Raw genomic sequence first — 23,364 nt, 5'->3', positions numbered from 1 at the left:
GATCGACCGATATTGATTTTTTAGGGCCGATACCGATAATTTGTGAACTTTCAGGCCGATAGCCAATAATTTATACCGATATTCTGGGAATTTTCATTTTTGAAAAAAATAAAATAAATTCCCACAAATCTGCTGAAAATTAATGTTTATTGTTAATGTGTATTTTTTTTTTTTTGTAAATCTTTCTTTTTCATTTATATTTAATATTTTGGTGTTTTTATTATTTTTTTTGTAACTTTTTTTTTTTAACTAACTTTTAGCCCCCTTAGGGACTAGAACCCTTGTCCTATTCACCCTGATAGAGATCTATCAGGGTGAATAGAAGCTCACACTGTCCCTGCTGCTCTGTGCTTTGTGCACACAGCAGCATGGAGGTTATCATGGCAGCCAGGGCTTCAATAGCGTCCTAGCTGCCATGGTAACCGATCGGAGCCCCAGCATTACACTGCTGGGGCTCCGATCGGAGGAGCAAGGGAGAGGGGATCCTGTGGAGAGGTGCACTGCGACTGGGGTGGGGGGGCCCTATGAGCCACCACTGCCTAATACTGGGGGGGAGGGGGGGGCGCACTGCGCCACCAATGCTTAATACTGGGGGGGCTTGGGGGGGAGGCGCACTGCGCCACCAATGCTTAATACTGGGGGGGGGGGAGGGGGGGCGCACTGCGCCACCAATGCTTAATGCTTGGGGGGGGGGGGGGGGGGGGAGGCGCACTGTGCCACCAATGCTTAATACTGGGGGGGGCGCACTGCGCCACCAATGTCTGATACTGGGGGGCTTGGGGGGGCGCACTGCGCCACCAATGAAGCTTAATCTCGCATTTATTCATATACAGGAGGCGGGAGCTGGCTGCAGTATCACATAGCCGGCTCCCGACCTCTATCAGCTGTAGCTGCGATCCGCGGCACCTGAGGAGTTAACTACCGCAGATCGCAGCTAACGCTCATAGAGGCCGGGAGCCGGCTATGTGATCCTGCGCAGCCAGCTCCCGCCTCCTGTATATGAATGAATGATAGATTAAACTTCATTGGTGGCGCAGTGGCCACAGCTCCTCCCCTCCTCCTGTCCCCTGTTTTTACATTGGTGGCAGCGGCAGGAGCAGCACAGGGGGAGGAGACACTGCTCCTTCTCCCCTGTGCTGCTAAGGGGAACACGGAGAGAGCTGAGAGCAGCGCGATCTGTGTTCCCCATACACTATCGGAATATCGGCAAAATAGATGCCGATACCGATAGTGTTCAAAATCCTGAATATCGGCCGATAATATCGGTAAATCCGATAATCGGTCGATCCCTATCCAGTACGGATCCGCCCAAAACGCGAGTGTAAAATTAGCCTTAGAGTCCAAAGGTTTGTAAGCTTAAAGACATTACTGCAGATATCTCGTTTTTCGTACGTGAGCAGTATGGATCGGATTAATTGTTCTTCCTTTTATCTTCCAGCAATGCCCCTCTTGCTTTTTCCTCCAAAGTGTGCTATATTAAGTATCGTGACTCTTCCAGTGTCGGTGTGGCCCAGCATCTCACCAACACGGTCTTTATAGACCGAGCCCTCATAGTCGTACCATGTGCAGAGGGTGAGTATGGATGCTGATGTGATCTCTCACTACGCAGAATGTCCTTACATAATATTTCATATATGTCATGATGAATGAACCTTAGATTTACATGGACAGGGGATGTTGTGCTTGAATGAAATGCTGAGTTGAAATACATCATATGTTGTGCTGTCGCTGCATGCTGCGATTACTCTGGTCATATATCCATACCCGCTGGGGTCTTCTCTATGCCACATGTAACTGTAGGAAATACTGTAAAAGTCTAACTGTTATATGATGGTAGGATTACATGTAGATGCTTTCTGGCTTCTGGTCATTGTACTTCAGATGGGGAATATCCTCATTTATATTAAAGGGGTTGTCATATATTGATGACTTATCCTCAAGATTGATGGGGTCTGGAATTGGAGCTGAATTGCACTACCCCAGTATTGCCACTCAATGGTGTATGGAGCTGTCTGCTTCCAGCTGTGTACATTGTATAGTTTCTGGCGCCATGGCTGCCTGAAACAGCTGATTGGTGGTGGCGCAGGTTCTCACCCCCTTCCTCCCCCATCTGATATTGATGACTGTAAGGGTACTTTCACACTAGCGGCACGGACATATAGTACTTTTATTCCGTCATCCTCTCTGCGTGTGCTGCTGTGCCGCTGCCGGAACTCCGCCCCTCCCGCATTATAGTCAATCGGACCGGAGCAGTAGTCCGGGGGCACACGTGCACTAACGGCAGGACCGATCCGACAGGCTTTTCACCCGCCGGGACAGCCTGCTGGAGTCCCTTGCTGCTAGTGTAAAACTAGCCTAACCCAGACAATCCCTTTAAGTGTTTGTCCACACGTACCGGAAATGCTGTTGATTTTACATACGGATTACAGTACTAGTCATGTGGATGGGATTTACAGATCTCGTTCAAACACTGCGTAATCTGACCTGCGTTGCAGAAGTTTAGCCCCTTAGGGACGCGGCCAATTTTTGTTTTTGCATTAGTTTTTTTTTTCTCCCCACCTTCCAAGAACCACAACTTCTTAAATTTTCTGTTCATATAGCACATGAGGGCTTATTTTTTGCAAGCAAATTGTATTTTTACTGGCACCATTTTAAAGGGGTTCTGTACTTTCAATTAACTGATGATCTATCCTCTGGATAGATCATCAGCTTCTGATCGGCGGGGGTCCGACACCCAGGACCCCCGCCGATCAGCTGTTTGAGATGGCAGCGGCGCTCCAGCAGCGCCGCGGCCTTCTCGCTGTTTACCGCCGGGCCGCCCGCCCACTGACGTCACGACTTGTATCCACTAGAGTGGGCGCGGCTAAGCTCTGTTCACTTGAATGGAGCTTAGCCGCGCCCACTCTAGTTGATACAAGTCGTGACGTCAGTGGGCGGGCGGCCCGGCGGTAAACAGCGAGAAGGCCGCGGCGCTGCTGGAGCGCCGCTGCCTTCTCAAACAGCTGATCGGCGGGGGTCCTGGGTGTCGAATCCCCGCCGATCAGAAGCTGATGATCTATCCAGAGGATAGATAATCAGTTAATTGAAAGTGCAGAACCCCTTTAATTGACCAATTCTTGTACTGGAAAATGTAAAAAATAAAATTAATTTAAGTTTGGACATTTTCAGATACGGCGATATGAATGTTTAATATTTTTGTGGTCTTTTTTTTAAAACTTTTTAAAACATTTTTGTAATTTGTAGGCCTCTTAGGGGACTTGAACATGCGATGTTCTCGTACCATAGTCTGTAATAGAATACTATTGCAGTCTGTGGGTTTTTTACCAGCTGCCTGCTGGCACGGCTTTGCAGGCAGTTTCCTGTGACAGACCTGGAAGCCTTCACAAGGCCCTAGACTGTTATAGCAATGGCTCCATGATTTTGGCCTCAGATGGTGGGTAGAGGAGCCCCCTTCCTCTAACTGCTCAGGGGTTAAATGACTGGGATCAGTGTGATCCTAGTCATTGCTGCTGGGTGTCGTATTATACACCTGGCACCCGCTTGTAAGCTCGCCTCATACATTCCCTTAACTCAAATGACTCACCTGTTATTTCACATTTCCCTTTACATGTCTGGCTGCCACTTCTTAGGAGTCTCTTCCCTTGTCTCATCAATATAGTTAGATTTAGAGAGCCCTTTTAGACAGCTATATTTACCATGGCAAGTTGGATGCTCATTTACTCTCCAGTGTCAACTGTTGGACAAATGTAGTATTAGGTGCATAATGGCCGTACTTGTCATACATGCATAGACACCAGTGACTGCTGTGCTTGCAAGTGGCTGTCGCCTCTGCCCCACAAAAGGGTCATAAGCGCAAAGTCCACTCTATGATGTCAGTCTACCCTTAAGGCCTCTTTTACACCGCCGTTGTGCTCCCGTGGCCGTATATCGGGCTGCATACGGCGGTTCTGCAATACAAGGGGCACTGGCCGTGTGCATTCCGCATCACGAATGCGGACCCATCTGCTTTATATAGATCTGAAAAGTGGTCCAAGAAGGTTCTCTATAAGATCCTGTCCATTAACTATTTTACCACTAGTTAGGCGAATATTATCTGCTTTTTCTGCTCTTGATTGGAAATCGCTATGGACAACAGATTTGCCGAACCCCTTGACTCTGTAAAATATTTTTGACCGTTAAAGAATAGCCTCTGTTGAGCCTTCTCCAACAAAGTCAGAATAGGCTTGACTAGCCTCCTGCATAGCTTTCCTATTTTCTTCTGTCTTATTACTATAAAAAGAGTGTGTAGCTGATACCGCTAGTTCTTTTAACTTTTTCTCATTGATGCCATACCCTTTCCTTAAATTAGCAATATTGCTAATGAATATTCCCCTCCATAAAGGCCTTAAAGGCATCCCACACTAGGTGAATTTTAGCTTAGTGATAATTAATATCCCAAAAATCTCCTGTTGTATTATTTCATGATTCTCCATTACTGACATCCAATAGGGATTTCATCTAAATGGGGGTCTCCCTATATTCCTATCATAACCCATACAAAGCTCAAGGGGCAAAGGCACATCTTGTCTCCTATTTCATCCGTTTTATATAACTCATATATTTTATATTCATTAGGGCAAGATCTATCCTAACCATAGATTTGCCAGATTTACTTATGCATGAGTATGCTCTTCTCCCATGCCCTAAACGTCCCCAAACATCTTCAAAACCAGCTACCTGAAAGTGTGCCATAGGAGACCCTAGTAAACAGATGAGCGCTGATTAAAGTTACCGATTACAGTTTATAAATGTACTCCTGTGAGCAGCAGGGCCCGTATATTCTAACCCCCAGGCAAGCGTCCCTGTCACCATGGGAACACCTGGGGGTTAGAATATACCATCCGATCTGAGTATATCCGGCGTATAAGACGACCCCCGACTTTTAAAAATAATTTCTAGTGTTAGAAAGTGGTCTTATACGCTGGAAAATACGGTACATAATTTTCCCTCAAGTTTACAGTATAAGAAAACAAATCTCCCCTGATCATCAACAGAGGACGCCTCGCAGACGTAATCAATAGCCCTATGAATAAAGACTGTCACTCCTCTAGAATAATTGGTAAAGGTCGAGTGATACGTCTGCGCAACCCATCCCCTGGCGATACGCAGGGAAGTCGGGAAGTCTCCTCTGACAGATGAGTTTCCACCAGACAATCGCTGGTAGATGTCTCCACAACCCCCGAACATTTCAAGTAAGAACTCTAACATTAAGTCAAAGGTCAAGACTCCCTACCTATGTAGATTTTTAACAAACCCTTCCTCCCTCCCCCTATCCTATAAGACGCATCACAACCCACCCTAGCTCCCCAATCCACTTGATCCGCCACATTCTGCAACAGATCTCTCAACTATGACCATGAGTGTCGAGTCTGCATGCTGTGGATCTGTCAGTGGAGGTCTGTCTGTCCTACTGACAATCCTAAAGTCAGTACACTTGGGGAATCAAAAGGGGCCACATTTTCATTGTGCTTTTGAAGATTGTAAATCCTCTTCTGTACTACTGAAATTAATCTTTTAATCTTTATTTATTTATTTATTTTTATTTATTTTTTTACAGTTTTGTGTTGGCCATTGAAACAGGCAAATTTTATTTCCATGGTTATTATAAGCATATGGCATAATGACTTGACTGACTGCATCCTCCTTTGGAGCTCTTAAAGGGAGTCTGTCATCAAAGTTTCACCTTTTTAACCCTTCCCATAGCTTTCTAGCAGCCTTACAGTTAATAAAAACATTACCTTTATGAGCAATCCTGGACTTATAAAACCGGCAAAAAACAACTTAGTAGCATATGCAAATGAGGGCTCGCAAGTGCCATGGGGTGGCTTTGCCCTCGTAGGTGCCCAGCTAGCTCAGCCTTATTGTCGCTTCCCCCCGCCCATTCTTTCCCTCCGACCGCCCATCTACTTATTTCTTGTTTCGCCGAGATCCCGCGCCTGTGCACTCAGTCCGTCGGCCGGCACATGCGCATTAATTACTGTGATGCCGTACAAGGAATGGGCATTGCAGTGCGCAGGCACGGGATCTCGGCGAAACAAGAAGTAAGTAGATGGGCGGTCGGAGGGAAAGAATGGGCGGGGGGAAGCGACAATAAGGCTGAGCTAGCTGGGTACCTACGAGGGCAAAGCAGACCCTGGGCACTTGCGAGCCCTCATTTGCATATGCTACTAAGTTGTTTTTTGCCGGTTTTATAAGTCCAGGATTGCTCATAAAGGTAACGTTTTTATTAACTGTAAGGCTGCTAGAAAGCTATGGGAAGGGTTAAAAAGGTGAAACTTTGATGACAGACTCCCTTTAAGATGTTCTCCACTGGTGTCTGTCTGCCCCTGTGCTAGCATTGTAGATGTGTTATCTAAAACTAATGTGTTGTCCTAGTTTACTGGTATTGGTGATCAAAGACTCTGGGCAAATTACCGTATTTTTCGCCCTATAAGACGCACTGGCCTGTAAGACACAGGTAGGTTTTAGGGGAGGACAATGAGAAAAAAATTAGACATCAGATTGGCAATCAGACACCCAATGTTAATAATACCCTCAATCAGACCCACAATCAGACCTCAGCTCAGACCCCAATGTGAATAACTACCAATCAGATCTCAGATAAGAGCCTTAATATAAATAAGACCCCCCCCCCCCCTCCCTATTCAGACCTGAGAGGGGACCCCCCAGGTCTCAGATCAGCCCCAAGCCTCATTTGGTCGGCATTACTGTGACCTGACGCACACAGCCTGAGGTCACAGAGCACCCTCACGCTGTGCGCAGCCAAAGCACAGCTGAGGGCAGAGGACCAGGAAGCAGTGCGTACAGACCCCGGGGTGCGCTGCATTCACCGCTTCCTGGTCCTCTGGTATTAATGAGCGCTTCTGTAATGGCTCATTAGTATTCTCCCTATGGGACACAGTGACATTTTTCCCCTCACTTTGGGGGGAGAAATGAGTCTTATGGGGTGACAAATGTCAGCAGAGTTGATCCTGCTGGTTAAGATGCCTTGTGAAAGTCTGTTGCGGCGTTCTCTAGAAAATTATTATTTATGCAAATGAGAGCTTCAGTGCACCAATGGGCGGGGCCTATCCCGTCAGTGTACCTCTGTTTTCTAGTGCCTTGGTGCACTGAGACCCTCATTTTCATAAAGAATAAATGTATTTTTTCTCAAACGCCAAGGTAAATGTCCCAAGACCTTTATCAATTTAATTAGCAGGAACAACACTACCAGCCAGTGTGCCTGGTTTAATAGGACGGATCCTGCTGACAGGTGCTTTTGAAGACTTTTGTCACCGTATCATCATGACTTTCGTTCTTTCTTGATTTACAACAAGAAATTGTATCATAAGCAAGGAGAACCCCACAGAATGGACCCTAACAGTAGTGTGAACAGAGCCTTATCCTCATAGTCCTGTTACATGTCCTGCAAGTCCCCCGTTTTCAGTTTCCTACCTTTACATTGCTAAAGTAGCAAGCAGGCACCCTTCAGTGTGGAACAAAGAAGGAAAGTTTGGCAATGTTACCACGTATGTGCAGGACACGTTCCTTCCTGAGACAGTAATGGCCACAAATGTAGGATGCTTGATGCCTGTGCAGAGAGCCAGGATACCCCTACAGTCTCCCCGTGTGTTTTATAAGTATATCCGCTGTTAACTATATTAAAGGGGTTGTGCCACCAATAACACGATTTCCCTGTCCACCGGAGATGAGGTAAGTGTTTGATCACTGGGATCCGGTCTGCAAGTGCCACCAAACGGCCCCATGAGGATGTCCACTGCTCCAGTCACTTCTATGGGTCTGTCGAGTACAGTCCCCTAGAAATGAATGGAGTGGTGCATGCACATTGCTCCATTCTCATGGGGAAGTTCGGCGGCACTTGCGGACCCCAATTCTCATGATCCCTGTGGTCCCAGCTATCTGACCCTCAAACACTTGTCCCCGATCCTGTGTATAATTGATAAGTGTTATTAGTGGCGCAACCCCTTTAAAGGGGCTTTTCCCTTCTCAGACAATGGGGGCATATAGCTAGAATATGCCCCTATTATCTGATAGGTGCGGGTCCCAGCACCTACACCAAGAACGGAGTCCTGAAAATTGTGGAGGGCACACTGTGCATGGTCAAGCCCCCCTCCATTAATTTCTATGGGGACCGCCGAAAATGGTCTGCCCCATAGAAATAAATGGGAGCAGTGGCTGCGCAAGTGCGGTTTGCTTCTATTCACTACTATGGGGGGGAGTGCTTGCTGGGAAACCCGGGGTCCTCCAGCCACCACTTTCTCCGCTCCGTTCTTATGTAGGTCCCAGAGGTGGGCCCCGCACCTATCAGACAATGGGGGCATGTCCTAGCGATATGCCCCCATTGTCCGAGATGCGAATACCCCTTTAAGTACTTATGATTGCAACATATAGCATTTACCTGTCATTATTAGCTCTCGCTGCTTGCCATTATATCATATTTCTCAATCTAATGTGTAAGTGAAGCCATGCATCCATGTCTACATATTTCACCAGTGTAAATGGGCATTGTTATAGGGATCTATATAACCTGAGCAACATTCAGAGCATTCATTTTCTTTTGTGTCCATGTTTCAAAGCAGACGGATTTTAACTATTTGGTTTTGTATGTTTTTTTTTTCTTTTTTTTTTTTTTCCTTTTCTTTTTTTTTCTCTTTTGTGTGATTATATGTGCATTATTAGATGACTAGCCTGGCCAAGGCAGATCTGTTACACATGCCTGAGTAAGGCACTGTATGCCATGCCACTAAACCAGCCGTCAAGGGAAAACCATGTGAGGATGACCTTGAAGTCTGACCACCGAAGATGGACGCCCTGTCTCTTGTGTTTTTTTTTTTTGTTTTTTTCTTGTGTTTTTTTTTTGTTTTATCCTTTCCTGCCTCTTTTTATTTTCTTTGCTTCTTTTACCACTCCTCCTTTATGTAAACTAGGCGATGTCTTGTCTGATTAATTTTTTTGTTGCCATAAATCATTATCAGGGTTGGTATTGATAAATCCTGCTTCTCCATGATAGCGGTATTTTTTATTTTTTTTGTTCATTCTGCCTTGTTCTACCAGTTGCTGCTATTGTACCGCACGATCATTTGTTGATTGTGTGGAAATGATTTACTTACAGTTTTACATTTTACATATATACATTTTATTTTTTTACTGTATAAGTTGTCCCTCTATCGTTCTTAGAACAACTATTATGTATTAATGCTAGATTACTCTGTGAATAGTAAATTCTTTCCTGTAGTAGGTTTGTTTTGGTGCATGTGGTTATCTCCTATAGTTGTTGATTTGCTTATTGAAATTTGTCTTCCTATTATTATTCTGTGTGTGTATATGTATGTGTATATATATATATATATATATATATATATATATATATATATATATAAAAATGTACACAAGTCACTATGATTGCCATGTCTGTCATGGATTTTGGGATAAACTAGTTACATCCCCACTTTCTCTTATATCCAGGGATATAGGAATATTTTTGGTAACTGCTCTAAAGCTTGGCTTTCATCATATTGAATTAGTCAGTATGGGGGGAATTTATCACAAGGGTAATGGTAATATTTGTAATGCCGTTCTTCTGCCGCTCTGAAGCATCCCTGCTCCTCTGCTGGTCTCCGTTTACCAGACTTCAGCGATGACATGGCTTGATATCACATGACCGCTGCAGCCAATCACTAGCTGTAGCAGTGACGTGTGAACACTACTGAGGTCAGCTCAGTGTGCAGCGGTCACATACTGTGTTGACATGACATCACTGGAGTCGGGTGAACAGAAACAGGCAGGTAACCAAGGATCGTCAGGAGAATGGTAAGTGAGTATTACTCCTTTTGCTATTTTACATGGTTAGGGCTCATGCACATGTCCGTATGTTTTTGTGGCCTGCAAAACACAAATCCGCAAAAAAATACGGATGACGTCTGTGTGCATTCTGTATTTTGCGCAACGGAACAGCTGGCCCCTAATAGAACAGTCCTCTCCTTGTCCGTTATGTGGACGATAATAGGACATGTTCTATTTATTTTAATTTTTTTGCAGAACAGACATACGGTCTGCAAAAACACAGAACGGACACGGAAAGAAAATACGTTCGTGTGCTTGAGCCCTAATACTGTATGTAGTTTGTAAAAATATTTTCTGAGGTTGAACAACCCCTTTAAAGGGAGTCTTTTCACCAAATATGACCATTACAGAACACCTAGATCAGGTTCTCCATTACTTTCCCCAGATTGCTCTGGTACCTTTCATATTGCAGTCCATCGCCGATTTTGCTCCCAAAAACACTTTTATACCATATGGTAATTAGGTTCTGAAGGTGCCCAGGGGCAGCGTTCATGCGGCCGGTGCTGAGGCCCCTCGGTGCTTTGCTTACCAAACTCCTCCTCTCTCACCCCTCTGGCCCGCCCTTATTTAATTTGATTACCACCTCCTCTCTGTCTGAAATCCCGTGTCCTCGCTGCTCCACACATTCCCAGCACATATGCACTGCATTGCCCATTATGGGCAGAGGAACAGGGACTTTCAATGCGCATGCGCCAGCCTGTGCAACCCGATCCAGCCGGCGGAGGCACGGGATTTCAGACTGAGAGGAGTAATCATATTAAACAAGGGCGGGCCAGAGGGGTGAGAGAGGAGGGGTTTGGTAAGCAAAGCGCAGAGGGGCCTGGGCACCGGCCGCATGAATGCCGGCCCTGGGCACCTTCAGAACCTAATTACCATATGGTATAAAAGTGTTTTTTGGAGAAAATCGGCGATGGACTGCAATATGAAAGGTACCATAGCAATCTGGGGAAAGTAATAGAGAACCTGATCTGAGTGGTCTGTAATGGTCATATTTGGTAAGACTCCCTTTAAGGCTTTATAGTTAATTATTCTTTTTTTTTTTATGTATGACATTTCCTCTATGGTAAGTCTATTGTATAAAGTTGAAGTTTTAGTGTCGCTCATTGTGAAGTGTTAGATCCCACTATTGCCTCATCCAAACAACATATTGTTTTTAATGCAAAGATAGATGTGTGTATGTAAAATATGGCTTTATCCAGGAAGGGGACTAGGGGCTTGGGTGAGTGCTGTGGCTTTTTCATAGTATACCAAGTTGGTATTGCAGCTCAGACCAATTCACTTAAATGGGACTGAGCTACACAAAGGCCATGTCACCAATGGATGTGACATCAGAAGGCAAGGAAGAGGCCACACCGCTGCCCCTTCTAACAGATGGTCAGCATGGGTGTCGGGAAGTCAGACTCCAACTGATCTGATATTGATGACCTATCCAGTGATGTCTCATCAGTATTTAAGAGTTTTCCAAGATTTTTTTTATTTATTTTTTATTTTATTTATTTTTTACTGATGACCTGTCCTCTGGATAGGTCAACAGTATCTGATGGATGGGGGTCTGACACCTGGGACCCCCGCCGATCTACTGTTTTGAGTAGGATGTGGCGCTCCTGTGTGTGCCGTGGCCTTCTCGCAGCCTACCAAGCATAGCGCCGTATACTCTATAGTGGCTGTGCTTGGTATTGCAGCTTACCCCCATTCACTTCAATGGGGCTGAGCTACTCCTAGGCCAGTGTCCTAGGAGCGGGTTTTCACTTGGCCTAGGAAAAGCAGAAAGAAGGCCACAGTTCTCACGGGAGTGCTGCTGCCTTCTCAAACAGCTAATCGACGGTGTACTAGGTGTCAGACCCCGCACCGATTGGATACTGATGACCTTTCCAGAAGAAAAACATATTTGACTTCAGAACATCACACCCGTATGAGGACCTCCTTTTTTGAGGTAGCCACAGCCTGCGATATTCAGAAGAGTTGGCAGAGATTTGAGTCCATAGAGCTTAGGGCTGCAGCTAACGATTATTTTAGTAATCGAGTATTCTACAGATTATTTTTACGATTAATCAAGTAATCTAATAAGGAAAAATAAATTGTCTGTTTTCCTTTATGAAAACTCATCCGACCCCCTGACATCAGTCCCCAACACCCTTCCTTCCCCCCTGTGCGATCAGCCCAAGTGCATCAGTTCCCCCCCAGTGCCATTGGCTCTTGCTCCCCCCCACCCAGTGCCATCGGCTCTTGCTCCCCCCCTCCCCCACCCCAGTGCCATCGGTTCTTCCCCACCCCAGTGCCATTGGCTCTTCCCCATAGCCCCCCCACTGAGTGCCATTGGCTCTTCGCCCCCCCACACCAGTGCCATCTCTCCCCTAAGGCCAGTCCACACTTGAGTTAAACCATGGACGCACGTCAAAGCCCAGCCGGCCCTCTTCCTGACACCCGGAGTGCACAGCGTCATTTGTGAGTGTGTGGCATACTGCTTCATGGCTGAGCTGCCGATCATAGAAATGTTCATGGACACTGCATGCCTTGCTAAATAGGACCTATTGGTAATGGTTGTGCGTGAAGCATCTACATATTTTGGCCACGTAGCCCTAATACCTGTTATGGAGCATATAAGAGTTAAAGGGTTGTCCCTTGACCAGATCTGCTGGCATATCGCTAAGGCTACTTTCTCACTGGCTTTTTGGTTTACGTTTGTGAGATCTGTTTCCACCTGACGATGCGGAGGCAAACGGATCCGTCCTGACACCAATGTAAGTCAATGGGGACGGATCCGTTTTCACTGACACAATGCAAAACGGATCCGTCCTCCATTGACTTTCAATGGTGTTCAAGACTGTTCCGTTTTGGCAATGCTAAAGATAATACAAACGGATCTGTTCTGAACGGATGCATGCGGTTGTATTATCGGTGCGGATCCGTCTGTGAAGATCCATGACTGATCTGCACCAAACGCAAGTGTGAAAGTAGCCTAAGATATGCCATCACTTGGGGAAAGTCAGAATGTAAGGGCCACAGTGCTAGTTAGAATTATTAAACCTGGCACAACACCATGTTATGATATCTTTCACTTAGTGATCCGTTGCTTCATTCTGGAGAAAAAATACTTTTAATATATATGTAAATGAGCAGTTAAGTGCACCAAGGCAGTGCTCCAGACTAAACTAAAAAAAAATAACCAGGAGCCATTGGCTCCTAAACTAAAAAAATTGAAGAGCCAAATTAAATCGTTTAGTCGTCAAATTTAAAATGCATATAATTTAAAAAAGGACTTGACGGAGATGAGACTCAGGTCACAGTAGTGAGCCAGCACTACATATAGGAGAATACAGCACTACATACCTCTCACATCCAGTGACCTCTTTTAGGGGACAAGGTGACTAAAAATGGCAAATTGCTCAGTTTTGATTTCACAGCCTTCACCAGAGTGGAAATATTTTTTAATATTTTAATGGCTCACACTTTTTCTGATGTGGCGATATTTTATATGTTTATTTTTTATTGTTTGTAAATTTTATGTGTAAAACTGGGAAAGCGGGCGATTTTAAACTTTTTTGTATTTTTTTTTTTTTTTTTTTTTTTTTTTTAATAACCATTTCCCCCTTAGGGGCTATAACCTGGATCTTTTCATCCCTTGTCCTATTCACCTCGATAGAGCTGTATTGGGGTGACTAGGACTTCACACTCTCCCTGCTGCCCTGTGCATAGTGCACACAGCAGCAGGGAGATTACCATGGCAGCCAGGGCTTCAATGATGCTAATACTAAGGGGGGCGCGCACTGCACCACCAATGAATGTAATTGAAGAGGACCTTTCATGGGTCCAAAGAATATGAACTAAGTAGCAGGCTACATAGAGCGGCGCCCAGGGATCTAAGTGCACTTACTATTATTCCTGGGCGCAGCTCTATTCGCCTGCTGTGGCCCCTGGTATTTTCAACATTCAGAGCAAGGAGGAGGAGACGCCAGTGTCTCTCCTTCTCCCTAACAGCAGCGCTGTCCAATAGCAGCTCAAATCCACAGAGTTTTTATTTCTCCCTGTCTCTGAGCTCTGCGCTGCTGTCGGGGAGAAGGAGAGACACTGGCGTCTCCTCCTCCTTGCTCTGAATGTTGAAAATACCTTCTCATTTATACAAGTGTAGGCAGCGGTATCACAGACTCAGCACCCGGCATCAATACCAGGGCATGCGATCTACGGCAATTAACCCCTCAGATGTGGGGTTAATTGCTGCGTATCGCATGCCCTGTTATTGAGGCCGGGTCTGTGATACCGCTGCCTATACTTGTATTAATGTTTTACAATTATTGGTGGCGCAGTGGCCACAGCTCCTCCCGTCCTCCTCCGTGCTTTCTCCCCATTGGTGGCAGTGGCAGCCGCCTCACAGTGGGGAGGGACTCCCTCCTTCTCCACTGTGCTAGTGAAGAGAACATGGCGCGTGCCATGTTGTTTAACTGATACTAGGTTGCTCAGCGGTCCAGTCGCAAATGGAGACAAGACTAAAAAGTCTTGTCGCCATCTGCAAATTTTAAGGCGCATTGGCGACAGATTTGGTCGCCATCTGGAGCCCTACAAGGGTGGGCCCAAGTCACTCTGTGCACCCTTTTTTCCTCCTGCTTCCTCTTGCAGCCCGTTCCTCACCTTTTTTGATTGACAGGGCCAGATTCCTGCATTTTCATCTTGCCTGGCTCCAACAATCAAAAAGCAGAGGAAGCGGGAGGAACAAGATGGCACAGAGTGGTTGGGCCTGTACTCAGAGCAGTTAAGGGCTGTTTCACACAAGCGGATGCCGTGCGTGTCATCCGCTCCGTGAATGAGAGCCAAGACCCGATGCAGACTGCAGAGGCACGGAGCATTGTCAATCATGTTAATGCTCCGTGCTTCTGCAGTCTGCATCGGGTCTTGGCTGTCATTCACGGTGCGGATGTCACGCACGGCATCCGCTCGTGTGAAACAGCCCTAACTGTTTATTTGCATATGGATTAACTTAGCGACCACGCAATTTTTTTTCAGCGCTTTTCAAGAGCTATAACAATTTTGTTTTTTCATCCAATGTACCTGTATGAGGGCTTATTTTTTGCAGGAAAAGTTATAGTTGGGTACATATAATCATTGTTTAAAGCCAGCGTTCTAGCCTAAACCGCCTTTGTCAGTAAAAAGGCATATTTGTGGTCACTAAGGGGTTAAAAGTACTTTTTCTCCAGAATGAAGCATTGGATCCCTATGTCAAAGATATCATTTGTCAGCTGCTCTTTTTGAACATGGGTGTCTATAGGCGGCATATGCCATTGTACTGACTGTACTGTGGCATCCTTGGGAGGTAGAAGCCAAAGCACACTGCAGACACAGTTTGAATTGCTCCTCAGTGCTGCGGCTCCCTTTTAGGATCTTCCTGTTCAGCAGATGGACCAGTGTGTAATAAAGGAGATCCCAGCAAGTGCTTGTTGTCTTCAATTCATATGCTATTTATTTCATAAATACATCAGTTATGGACGCGTTTCGGCCCATCCAGCCTTCACTTAGTACACAGTGGATTTTCTCCTTCCTGTGCCGGCGCATATCGGGTTCAGGTGCCGCCTTTGTTTAGGAAAAAAAAAAATATAAAAACACATAAAGGACTTCGGCAAGGGTCCGAGATACTGAACAATTCTAAGGTAGCCCTTTAAAAAGGCTTTCCAGACTTTTTATATTGATGGCTTATACACAGGATAGGCCATCAATTTTTAGCTGTTCTGCAGTAGCTCCAGCGCTGGATCTACACAGCTCCATTCATTCTGTAGTGGGCAGATCTATTTACTGCTCTGCACTGATCCCATTGTAGTGAATGGGAGCAGCACCGCAGTAACCAGCTCTATCCACTGTGTAGTTCTGGGTACTGCAGAAAGCTGATCTGCGAGGTATAGGACCCATGCCAGTCAGATTTTGATGCCCTTTCATAGTTTGTAAGACTTGAGAATCCCTTTTAAAGCGGACCTGTCACCATGAGAGGAGGAGGAGCTGAGCAGATTGATATATAGTTTTGTTGATTCTGTAAAACATAAAAAAAAAAAAATCTGGACTTTTAAGACCGTCCCCTGTACAGCTATCAGTGACTGACAGCTATCTCTGTGTACACATTTACAAAGGGAATGCAATCAATTGATTTCCCCATGTACAACTGAAGTCAGAACTAGCTTAGCTTTAAGTTTGTTCCCCCCCCACCCCAAGATTTTCATATTGATGGCCTGCGCTATCCTCATTCAAGTGTATGGAGCTGAGCTGCAGTACCAGCCGCTATCCAATGGAAGAGGAAGGAACTGCAGCACTCACCAGAGCACACCAGCCTCTAAACAGGTGATCAATGGAGTTGCCGGTCATCAAACCCCCATGATCACACATTGATGGCCTATCCTAAGGGTAGGCTATCAATATGAAAATCTTGGAAAACCCCATTAAATGTATAAAAGGCAAGCTTTTTTTCACAAAAACTACTTATCAGTCTGCTCAGCTCCTCCTGCTCTAAGACATGCTGCCTGCAGATTGCACAGCGTTTTATGGTGACCGATCTTAAAGGGTTTGTCTCACTTCAGTAAGTGGCCTTTATCATGTAGCGAAAGTTTATACAAGCCACTTACTAATGTATTGTGATTGTACATATTGCTTCCTTTGCTGGCTGGATTCATTTTTCCATCGCATTATAGACTGCTTGTTTCCATGGTTACAGACCACATTGCAATCCATCAGTGGTGGTCGTGGTTGCACACTATAGGGCAGTGATGGCTAACCTTGGCACTCCAGCTGTGGTAAAACTACAATTCCCAAGATGCCCCCCTTGCTTGGCTGCTCTCAGGACTCTGTAGAAATAAATGGAGCATGCTGGGAGTCGTAGTTTCACCACAGCTGGAATGCCAAGGTTAGCCATCACTGCTATAGGAGAAAGAGTTAGCCTCTCTGGTGGCCGGGACAGTGGGAGCGCACAAAGGCTAGTGCTTTTTCCTATAGTATGCAAGCACGGCCACCACTGATGGATTGTAACCATGGAAACGAGCAGTGTATAATGTGATGGAAAAATGAATCCAGCCAGCAAAGGAAGCAATATGAATAATAACAATACATTAGTAAGTGGCTTGTATTAACTTTTTCTACTTGATAAATGCCACTTACTGAAGTGAGACAACCCCTTTAAGAGAGAATTAAAGCACACACACAGGAAGGGAGGGGTGACGTGTCAGGAATAGGTTATGCTCCTTGGGTTTTTGAGTATGCATCATATGATAATTGATGTGAACTATTTGTGGGATTAGATTTTCTGTTCAACCATTGTTGTCCACTGCTTAGAAATGTATATTATCCATATGGTGTTTGTGCCTAATGTTACATATTCCATGCTTTTTTTCTGGCTAAAACACTATGCTGTAGTCCTACAATAATTCTGAAGCAATCTCCAAGCCTTGGGGTATTGAGAATGCAGTGATTACAAGATACTTGTGACACATTAACTAAAATCCAGCACTGTTGATATCTGGTCTCTGTTGCAGGACATTCATGTGTGGTAGGACTGTGCCCTTCTTTAGTTGGCTTGCATGGTGTTTCCTAATCGATCATAATCACACCGATAAGCACTAAATTCATCCTCTTTGATTTGTACAGACCTCTTATTACCACACTACCTCGCAATCCAGTAACCCCCAATAATACTCTTACTGAGGAGCCAATCATTGATGAGGACTTGTATTTCATTCTCCCTGTTTATATTTTTTTTGTTCTGTTTGCTCTATTATTTCTTTTGCTTTTATTTTTTTTTATATATATATTAAATAAATTTGGTAACTTGCATTTTTTTGGGGATTAAACTTTAAAAAATGTTCTTCTTTTCTGTATCTGATGTTCTGTGTGCTATTAGTGATGCAGCCAACACGAACGGTTGTCATGTGTAACACAACTTTCGATCAGCGTGAAAACAGCGCCCTGGAAAATGGCTCCATGCTTGATATCGTTTGGTTCATGAACCTTAAGTTTCCAGTACAGGTGACCCATAGCTCAAAGTGTTAAATACTTGTCTATTCAGTTTTCTACGTAAACTTCCATTTGATGAGATTTAGTGTTTGAAGTTTTCCTCACTTTTATTTTTATTTCCCTGTAGGTCAGGGTAATTACAGGAGGGGTGAAAATACCTTGAATTTTTATTCTTTCTTACTAAGAATATCCTAGTCCTTTTTGTTTGCTTTATGTAGTGGTTTAAAATCAGACATATTAAGAGAACCACATACTTCTTGACACTAACATTAAGATTGTTACCCTTGCAGGTAAAATACCTGAAGAAGCCAAGGCCCTTTCTCTCTTGGCACCAGCTCCGACATTGTCCAGCCTGCTTCCTGGTGCAGGTCTGCTTCCTATACCTACTCCTACACCGACTCCGTCTCCACTAGCATCTGTAAGTATAATTTGGACACTTTTCACAAAGGTCTGTTGATTTTCTAAGGCTGTGTTCACCATTGCATTTGGTATTCCATTCGCCTGTTCCAGCATAAACACTGGCTGTCGGCCAGACAAAAACCACTGCATGTTTGTGCCAGAAACCTGACGGAACTCTTTATAGCCAGTAGGAATCTTGCAGTACAAGGTCATGCCCGGTTACTGGATTCCCAGTGCTACTGTGAAGCAGCCTATAGGTCTCCTCAGACAGGACGTTACAGCAGGCGATTGTCAGGAAGGAAGTGTTCCTTCCCAACAATCACCAGTTCGTCAGTGCAGCAATCTCCTCCACAGTGTGGGGACAAGCGATCCCTAATGCCATCATTTGTCCCCCATATAGGCGCATTGTTTGCCGGCAGCAGAGCGACACGACCTGCTGCAAGCAAACAACTAATTTTGTGTCCACACAAATGATCTATTACTAGTAATCGGCAACACTTTTACACCGCCAGATATTCGCTAATGAATGTTCCCGTGAACGCTCTCTAGTGATTGTCTGGCACATTCTCGGCGCCTGTAAAGCGCCCTTGAGTCTCTGTTCACACCAGCACCACTGTCTACAAGCCATGACACGACAGATCCACTTTCGTATACTGGCACCACCTAAAGAGACCCCATTGAATTTAATTGGGTCTGTCAGTTCTGGTATTTTTGACAGCATGAAGGATGCTGCAGACAGCATCTTTCATTTTGCAAAGAATACTGGAAAACTGAATGGATTTTACATATGGCACATGTCTGCAAATGTCTATGCACTTTTACTGTATCACTGTTACTGTTTATCTGCAAAAATGATGGTGGGTATGGTGAAAAAAATAATTACGTTATTTTCCATCTGACAAGATGTGGGGCAGGTTAGTCTTTCTGCAGTTTCTGTTTGCAAACATATTTATTGGCCCCAGTCGTCTGATGAAGGCTTAAAATCAAGTTCTTTTAGCTTGTGTCAGGCCAATCAGTAAAGCTGATAAAATAATGGACGGTGCCCGTGTGAACGAGCCCTTAGTGATGCTCCTTTTGTTTTTGTTTTTCCACTCTCCTTTGCAGAGTACCTCTGGTTCGGAAACATTCTCTAATTATCTTGCATCCACTGCATGTTTGAAATCCCACAAAATTTGATGACTGTGAAGACAGATGTGTATAAGCATCATTCTATGTCATAACTAGTCTACAGCCACAGGATCAAGTTTCCTAATGCATTTTTGGAAGCCAAGACCAGGAGTGAATAAAAAAAAAAGTCCTATCTGTCCTTTCTACTTTCTTTCCATTTATGATCCACTCCTGATTTTGGCTTTCAAAACTGCATCAGGAAACCTGACCGTGTGGCCGAAGCTAGGGCAGCAGCTATCGTCTATTCTATCGATTAATCCAACGATTGAGTACTCTAATAACCAAAAACTAATTTAAAGAACGTTTTTCTTTATAAAAACTCATCATCCCCCTGTGTCATCAGGCTCCCCCTCCTAGCCATTTCCCCAGCACCAGTGAAATAAAATACTTACCTCTCCTGTAGGGGTGCCGCTACACAGCTTGTCCATTTTCTTCTCTGCCCTTACGTGCACTATGTCTCCGGAAGAAAGTGCAGCTTGGCGTGGGCCGGCGGGTGACCACGGAGCAGTAAGTAATAGCAAGTGCTTTACTCACGCTCCGTGTTCACATGACAGATACGAATCTTCGATACAAAAAATTTGCATAGAGGATTTTTTTGTGTTGAATTACTCGATTTAATCGAGTAATCGTTCCAGCCCTGGTCGAAGCATTATAGTCAAGATCTTGCTCTCTTGTGTACAGAATTTAAGTCACCCCTGTATGAATGACTTCCCATGGACTAGAGGATTTCATCAGCAACTCTGAAATCTCTTCTCACACCTTACTCCCCCAAACCGGACCGAACTGCAAAGCAGTGAGGAATTTGCACAAGGCAAATCTATTTCCTTATAAGCTCCTAGCGTTCATGGACATTCAGGTTAATTTTGAGGCATGAATTATTACTTTCATGGTTTTCAGTATATGCTTTCTGTATATCACCAGCTTAATAATTTATCTGATTTTAGGTTTTGCGAAGAGAGAAAGTGGAAGTACCATTGGTAAGTTAAACTGCAACTAACTGCACTTGTGTTAAAGGGGTTGTCCACTTCTTCAAAGCAAACCACCCTGTTGATCACCACGTGTTCAGCTGCGGAAACCCATGATCAATAGTTATTTTAATGGGGAAAGCTGTTGGTGACAACAGTTCCATTTATTACTTAAAATCATGTGGCATCATCCCAGGATCCTTCACAACATTGACGTATATCTTCATTGTCTGCAACTGCAGCTTTGCCAGTCTTCAGAAATGCTGTTATAGGGCTATGAAAATGTATGTCTCACATGTTGCAGGGGCAGCTTGGCACGTGGTCTGTAATGGTGACTGTTTACTGAAGACATATTGACTGGTGATTTTTGTAGCTTGATCGCTAGGTTTTATTGAGAAGCTATTAAAGGCTATGTACACCTTTGGGGACTTATTTTGAGCTAAAAATTATTTTTTCAGTTGATCTTTATAAAAAATATGGAATCCTTTTTTTGTACAGAGCTGAGATGCTCACTAGCAGCCTGTGGATTTTCTGTCTTTTCCGTGAGACCAGGAACAGCAGGACTCCTTAAAGCTCAATCCTTATCGTACTGATAAGAATGTGACTTAAATAAGTGTTTATGACCTCTTAGTAGTTTAGCGGTAAAGAAGTTTATTAGATGGCCGGCACACAGCTAGAAAAACAGTTAACCTTTTTGACAGAACAGCTCAGTATTTTTAATAAAGGCCAATAGAAAATAAGATTTTTTAGCCAAAAATGAGTAAAATGCAATCATAAACAAAAATTTCTGCCGAAGGTGTACACAGCCTTTAAAGAGGACCTGGCACCACTCCTGACATGTCGGTTATAGTGTATAATTGTATTCCACATGAAATAACAGATCTTGAGCATCTTTGACGGTTATGAGTCTCTATTGTGCTATTCCTCTATTAATCTGTGCTGGCTGTTTTAGACTGCAGGGACACCACCCCCACTTGCAATACCCAGTTGGCAATTTATTTATTAACTTCTGTTAGAAATGATAGAGAAATAGCACAACATAGATATATGAAAATATGCTGCAGAATTATTATTCATGTCAGGAGAGGTGACAGGTCCTCTTTAAACTTTTTTTATTAGGTGTTCAACTGATCTGTTTTTGGCAACACATACCTACTGCTTTCTTTTAAAGGGGCTGTGTCACAAAGCACATTCTACATTTCTCAAACCGGGATTTGAATACTTTTGTAATAGCATGTAATTAAAAATGTATTATATCCAGTTAGCTAGCTATTCGATAAAATGTATTTGTATAGCGCCACCTAGTGTTTGTTCTTTTCCTTACTTTTGGTCCATCTCACTGAGCTGGTCTAACGTGCTTAGTTTAAATTTTCAACTGCCACCATCCACAGGTTCTGTTAGAAGCTGTGTCAGTTATAGGAAGAGAGCTGCAGCAGAAAGGACACCCCCTCATTTATGGCATTAGGACATATTTTGCCTTTTCTGACGGGTAATCTGTTAACAACTTGCTATAGTTATCATCTTCCCTCTACCTGTAATCCCCTGAGGATGGGATGTAGCAGGCATGAATTACACATTGGAGGAGATTTCTCAGAAGTGGTGTAAAGGGAAACTGGCTCAGCTCCCCATGGGAACCGATCAGATTCCATCCTTTGTTTTCCAGAGAAGCTCTGAAGAATGAAAGTTAAAATCTGATTGGTCACTTTGTGCCTGTGTTTCCTTTACACTGCTTTTTGATAAATCTCCCCCATTGTGTATGTTTCATCAATTAGAGAAGGAAATAATAATCTGACTTTTTTTATTTTACTTGTAGCTCAGTGTCCCATTTACCACATTGGCTGCAACCTTACCAACACCACTGGAACCAGTCCTCCCAGCTCTTGGACAAATTCTTCCAGCTCTATCGCCTGCTATAACTTCACTTGCTGACCTCCAACAACCACCCCTAACTGGAAATGTTGACCCCACAAAGGTTGATGAAATCAGAAGAACGATTTATGTTGGAAACCTAAATTCCCAGGTAATGAGTTTTTGCATTTGTATTCCAGTACCGATTGCAGGTTAAATAAACTACGGGCTCTTTGCTGCTTCCAAAACGTAGGCCTCTCTCCATTTCAACCACCTGTTTCCTGGTCTTTACTGACCCTATCAGATAATGTAGGGACTGTTGACAAGGGGAATGGTAACTCCCTGTTGTCAATTAGCCCTTGGGTACACAGATACATTTTGTGGGATACAATGATTTGCTCTAGCAGACATTTCAGGATAGTGGATAGCTCCTCTGTAAATGTAGTTGAGTCACAGATGTCTTGTCTTTTTTATTTCTTGTCCATCTGGCCCAGACCACCATGACGATGTCTCCTGATGCCAACGTTTTCTGCCAAGACATCTTTAGTCCCTTGCTTCTGCAGCCAATTCTAGTCTTTATAATTACAGAAATACATTCAGACCCCCAGGCAGAGAATATATAGACCTCTCCCAAAACAAGTACATACCCAAATCCCCCTGAATTATTACTTACCCCAGCTCAGACCCTCCATAACAAATATTGACCCCCGAAACAGACCTCCAAAGTAAATACAAACCTCCCAAACCAGACTAAATAAATTCTTACCCCAGAACCCTAAAGGGATTCTGTCACCTCTCATAACACAAATTCAGATTTCTCGCCCAATTTCCTTGGGGGACACAGAAGACCTTGGGTATAGCTCATCTCCCTAGGAGGCGTGACACTAAGTGAAAACTGTTAAGCCCCTCCTCCATCAGCTATACCTTCAGCCTGGAGAGAGAGACTGCCAGTTTTTGCTTAGTGTCCAAGGAGGCAAGACACTCCCTGCTACTGCAGGGCTGTTTTCTCCTTGTTTAAATTTAGATTTTTACTTTTTTCTTTTCTTTTTGTTCCAGATCATCAGGGACAACAGAGACGCACTAGACCTCTCTGTTTCTCCCGGGGTTGAGCTGCGCCAGTGCC

General features: G+C 44.2%; 1 protein-coding gene across 2 annotated transcripts in view; it reads left to right on the top strand.

Moving 5' to 3' along the window:
• Positions 1-23,364, top strand: part of SREK1 (splicing regulatory glutamic acid and lysine rich protein 1) — a 77,309-nt gene that overhangs the window by 13,102 nt on the left and 40,843 nt on the right. For both annotated transcript variants that reach the window (XM_044276138.1, XM_044276137.1), the window contains exons 2-5: positions 1,439-1,572; positions 18,153-18,280; positions 20,373-20,405; positions 22,207-22,413. In XM_044276138.1, coding sequence (XP_044132073.1) covers positions 1,439-1,572; positions 18,153-18,280; positions 20,373-20,405; positions 22,207-22,413 — 502 coding nt within the window. The remainder of the gene's footprint in view (positions 1-1,438; positions 1,573-18,152; positions 18,281-20,372; positions 20,406-22,206; positions 22,414-23,364) is intronic.

This window comes from Bufo gargarizans, chromosome 1 (genome assembly GCF_014858855.1).
Source record: "Bufo gargarizans isolate SCDJY-AF-19 chromosome 1, ASM1485885v1, whole genome shotgun sequence".
NCBI lineage: Eukaryota > Metazoa > Chordata > Amphibia > Anura > Bufonidae > Bufo > Bufo gargarizans.
This window is presented reverse-complemented; position numbering and strand designations above follow the sequence as displayed.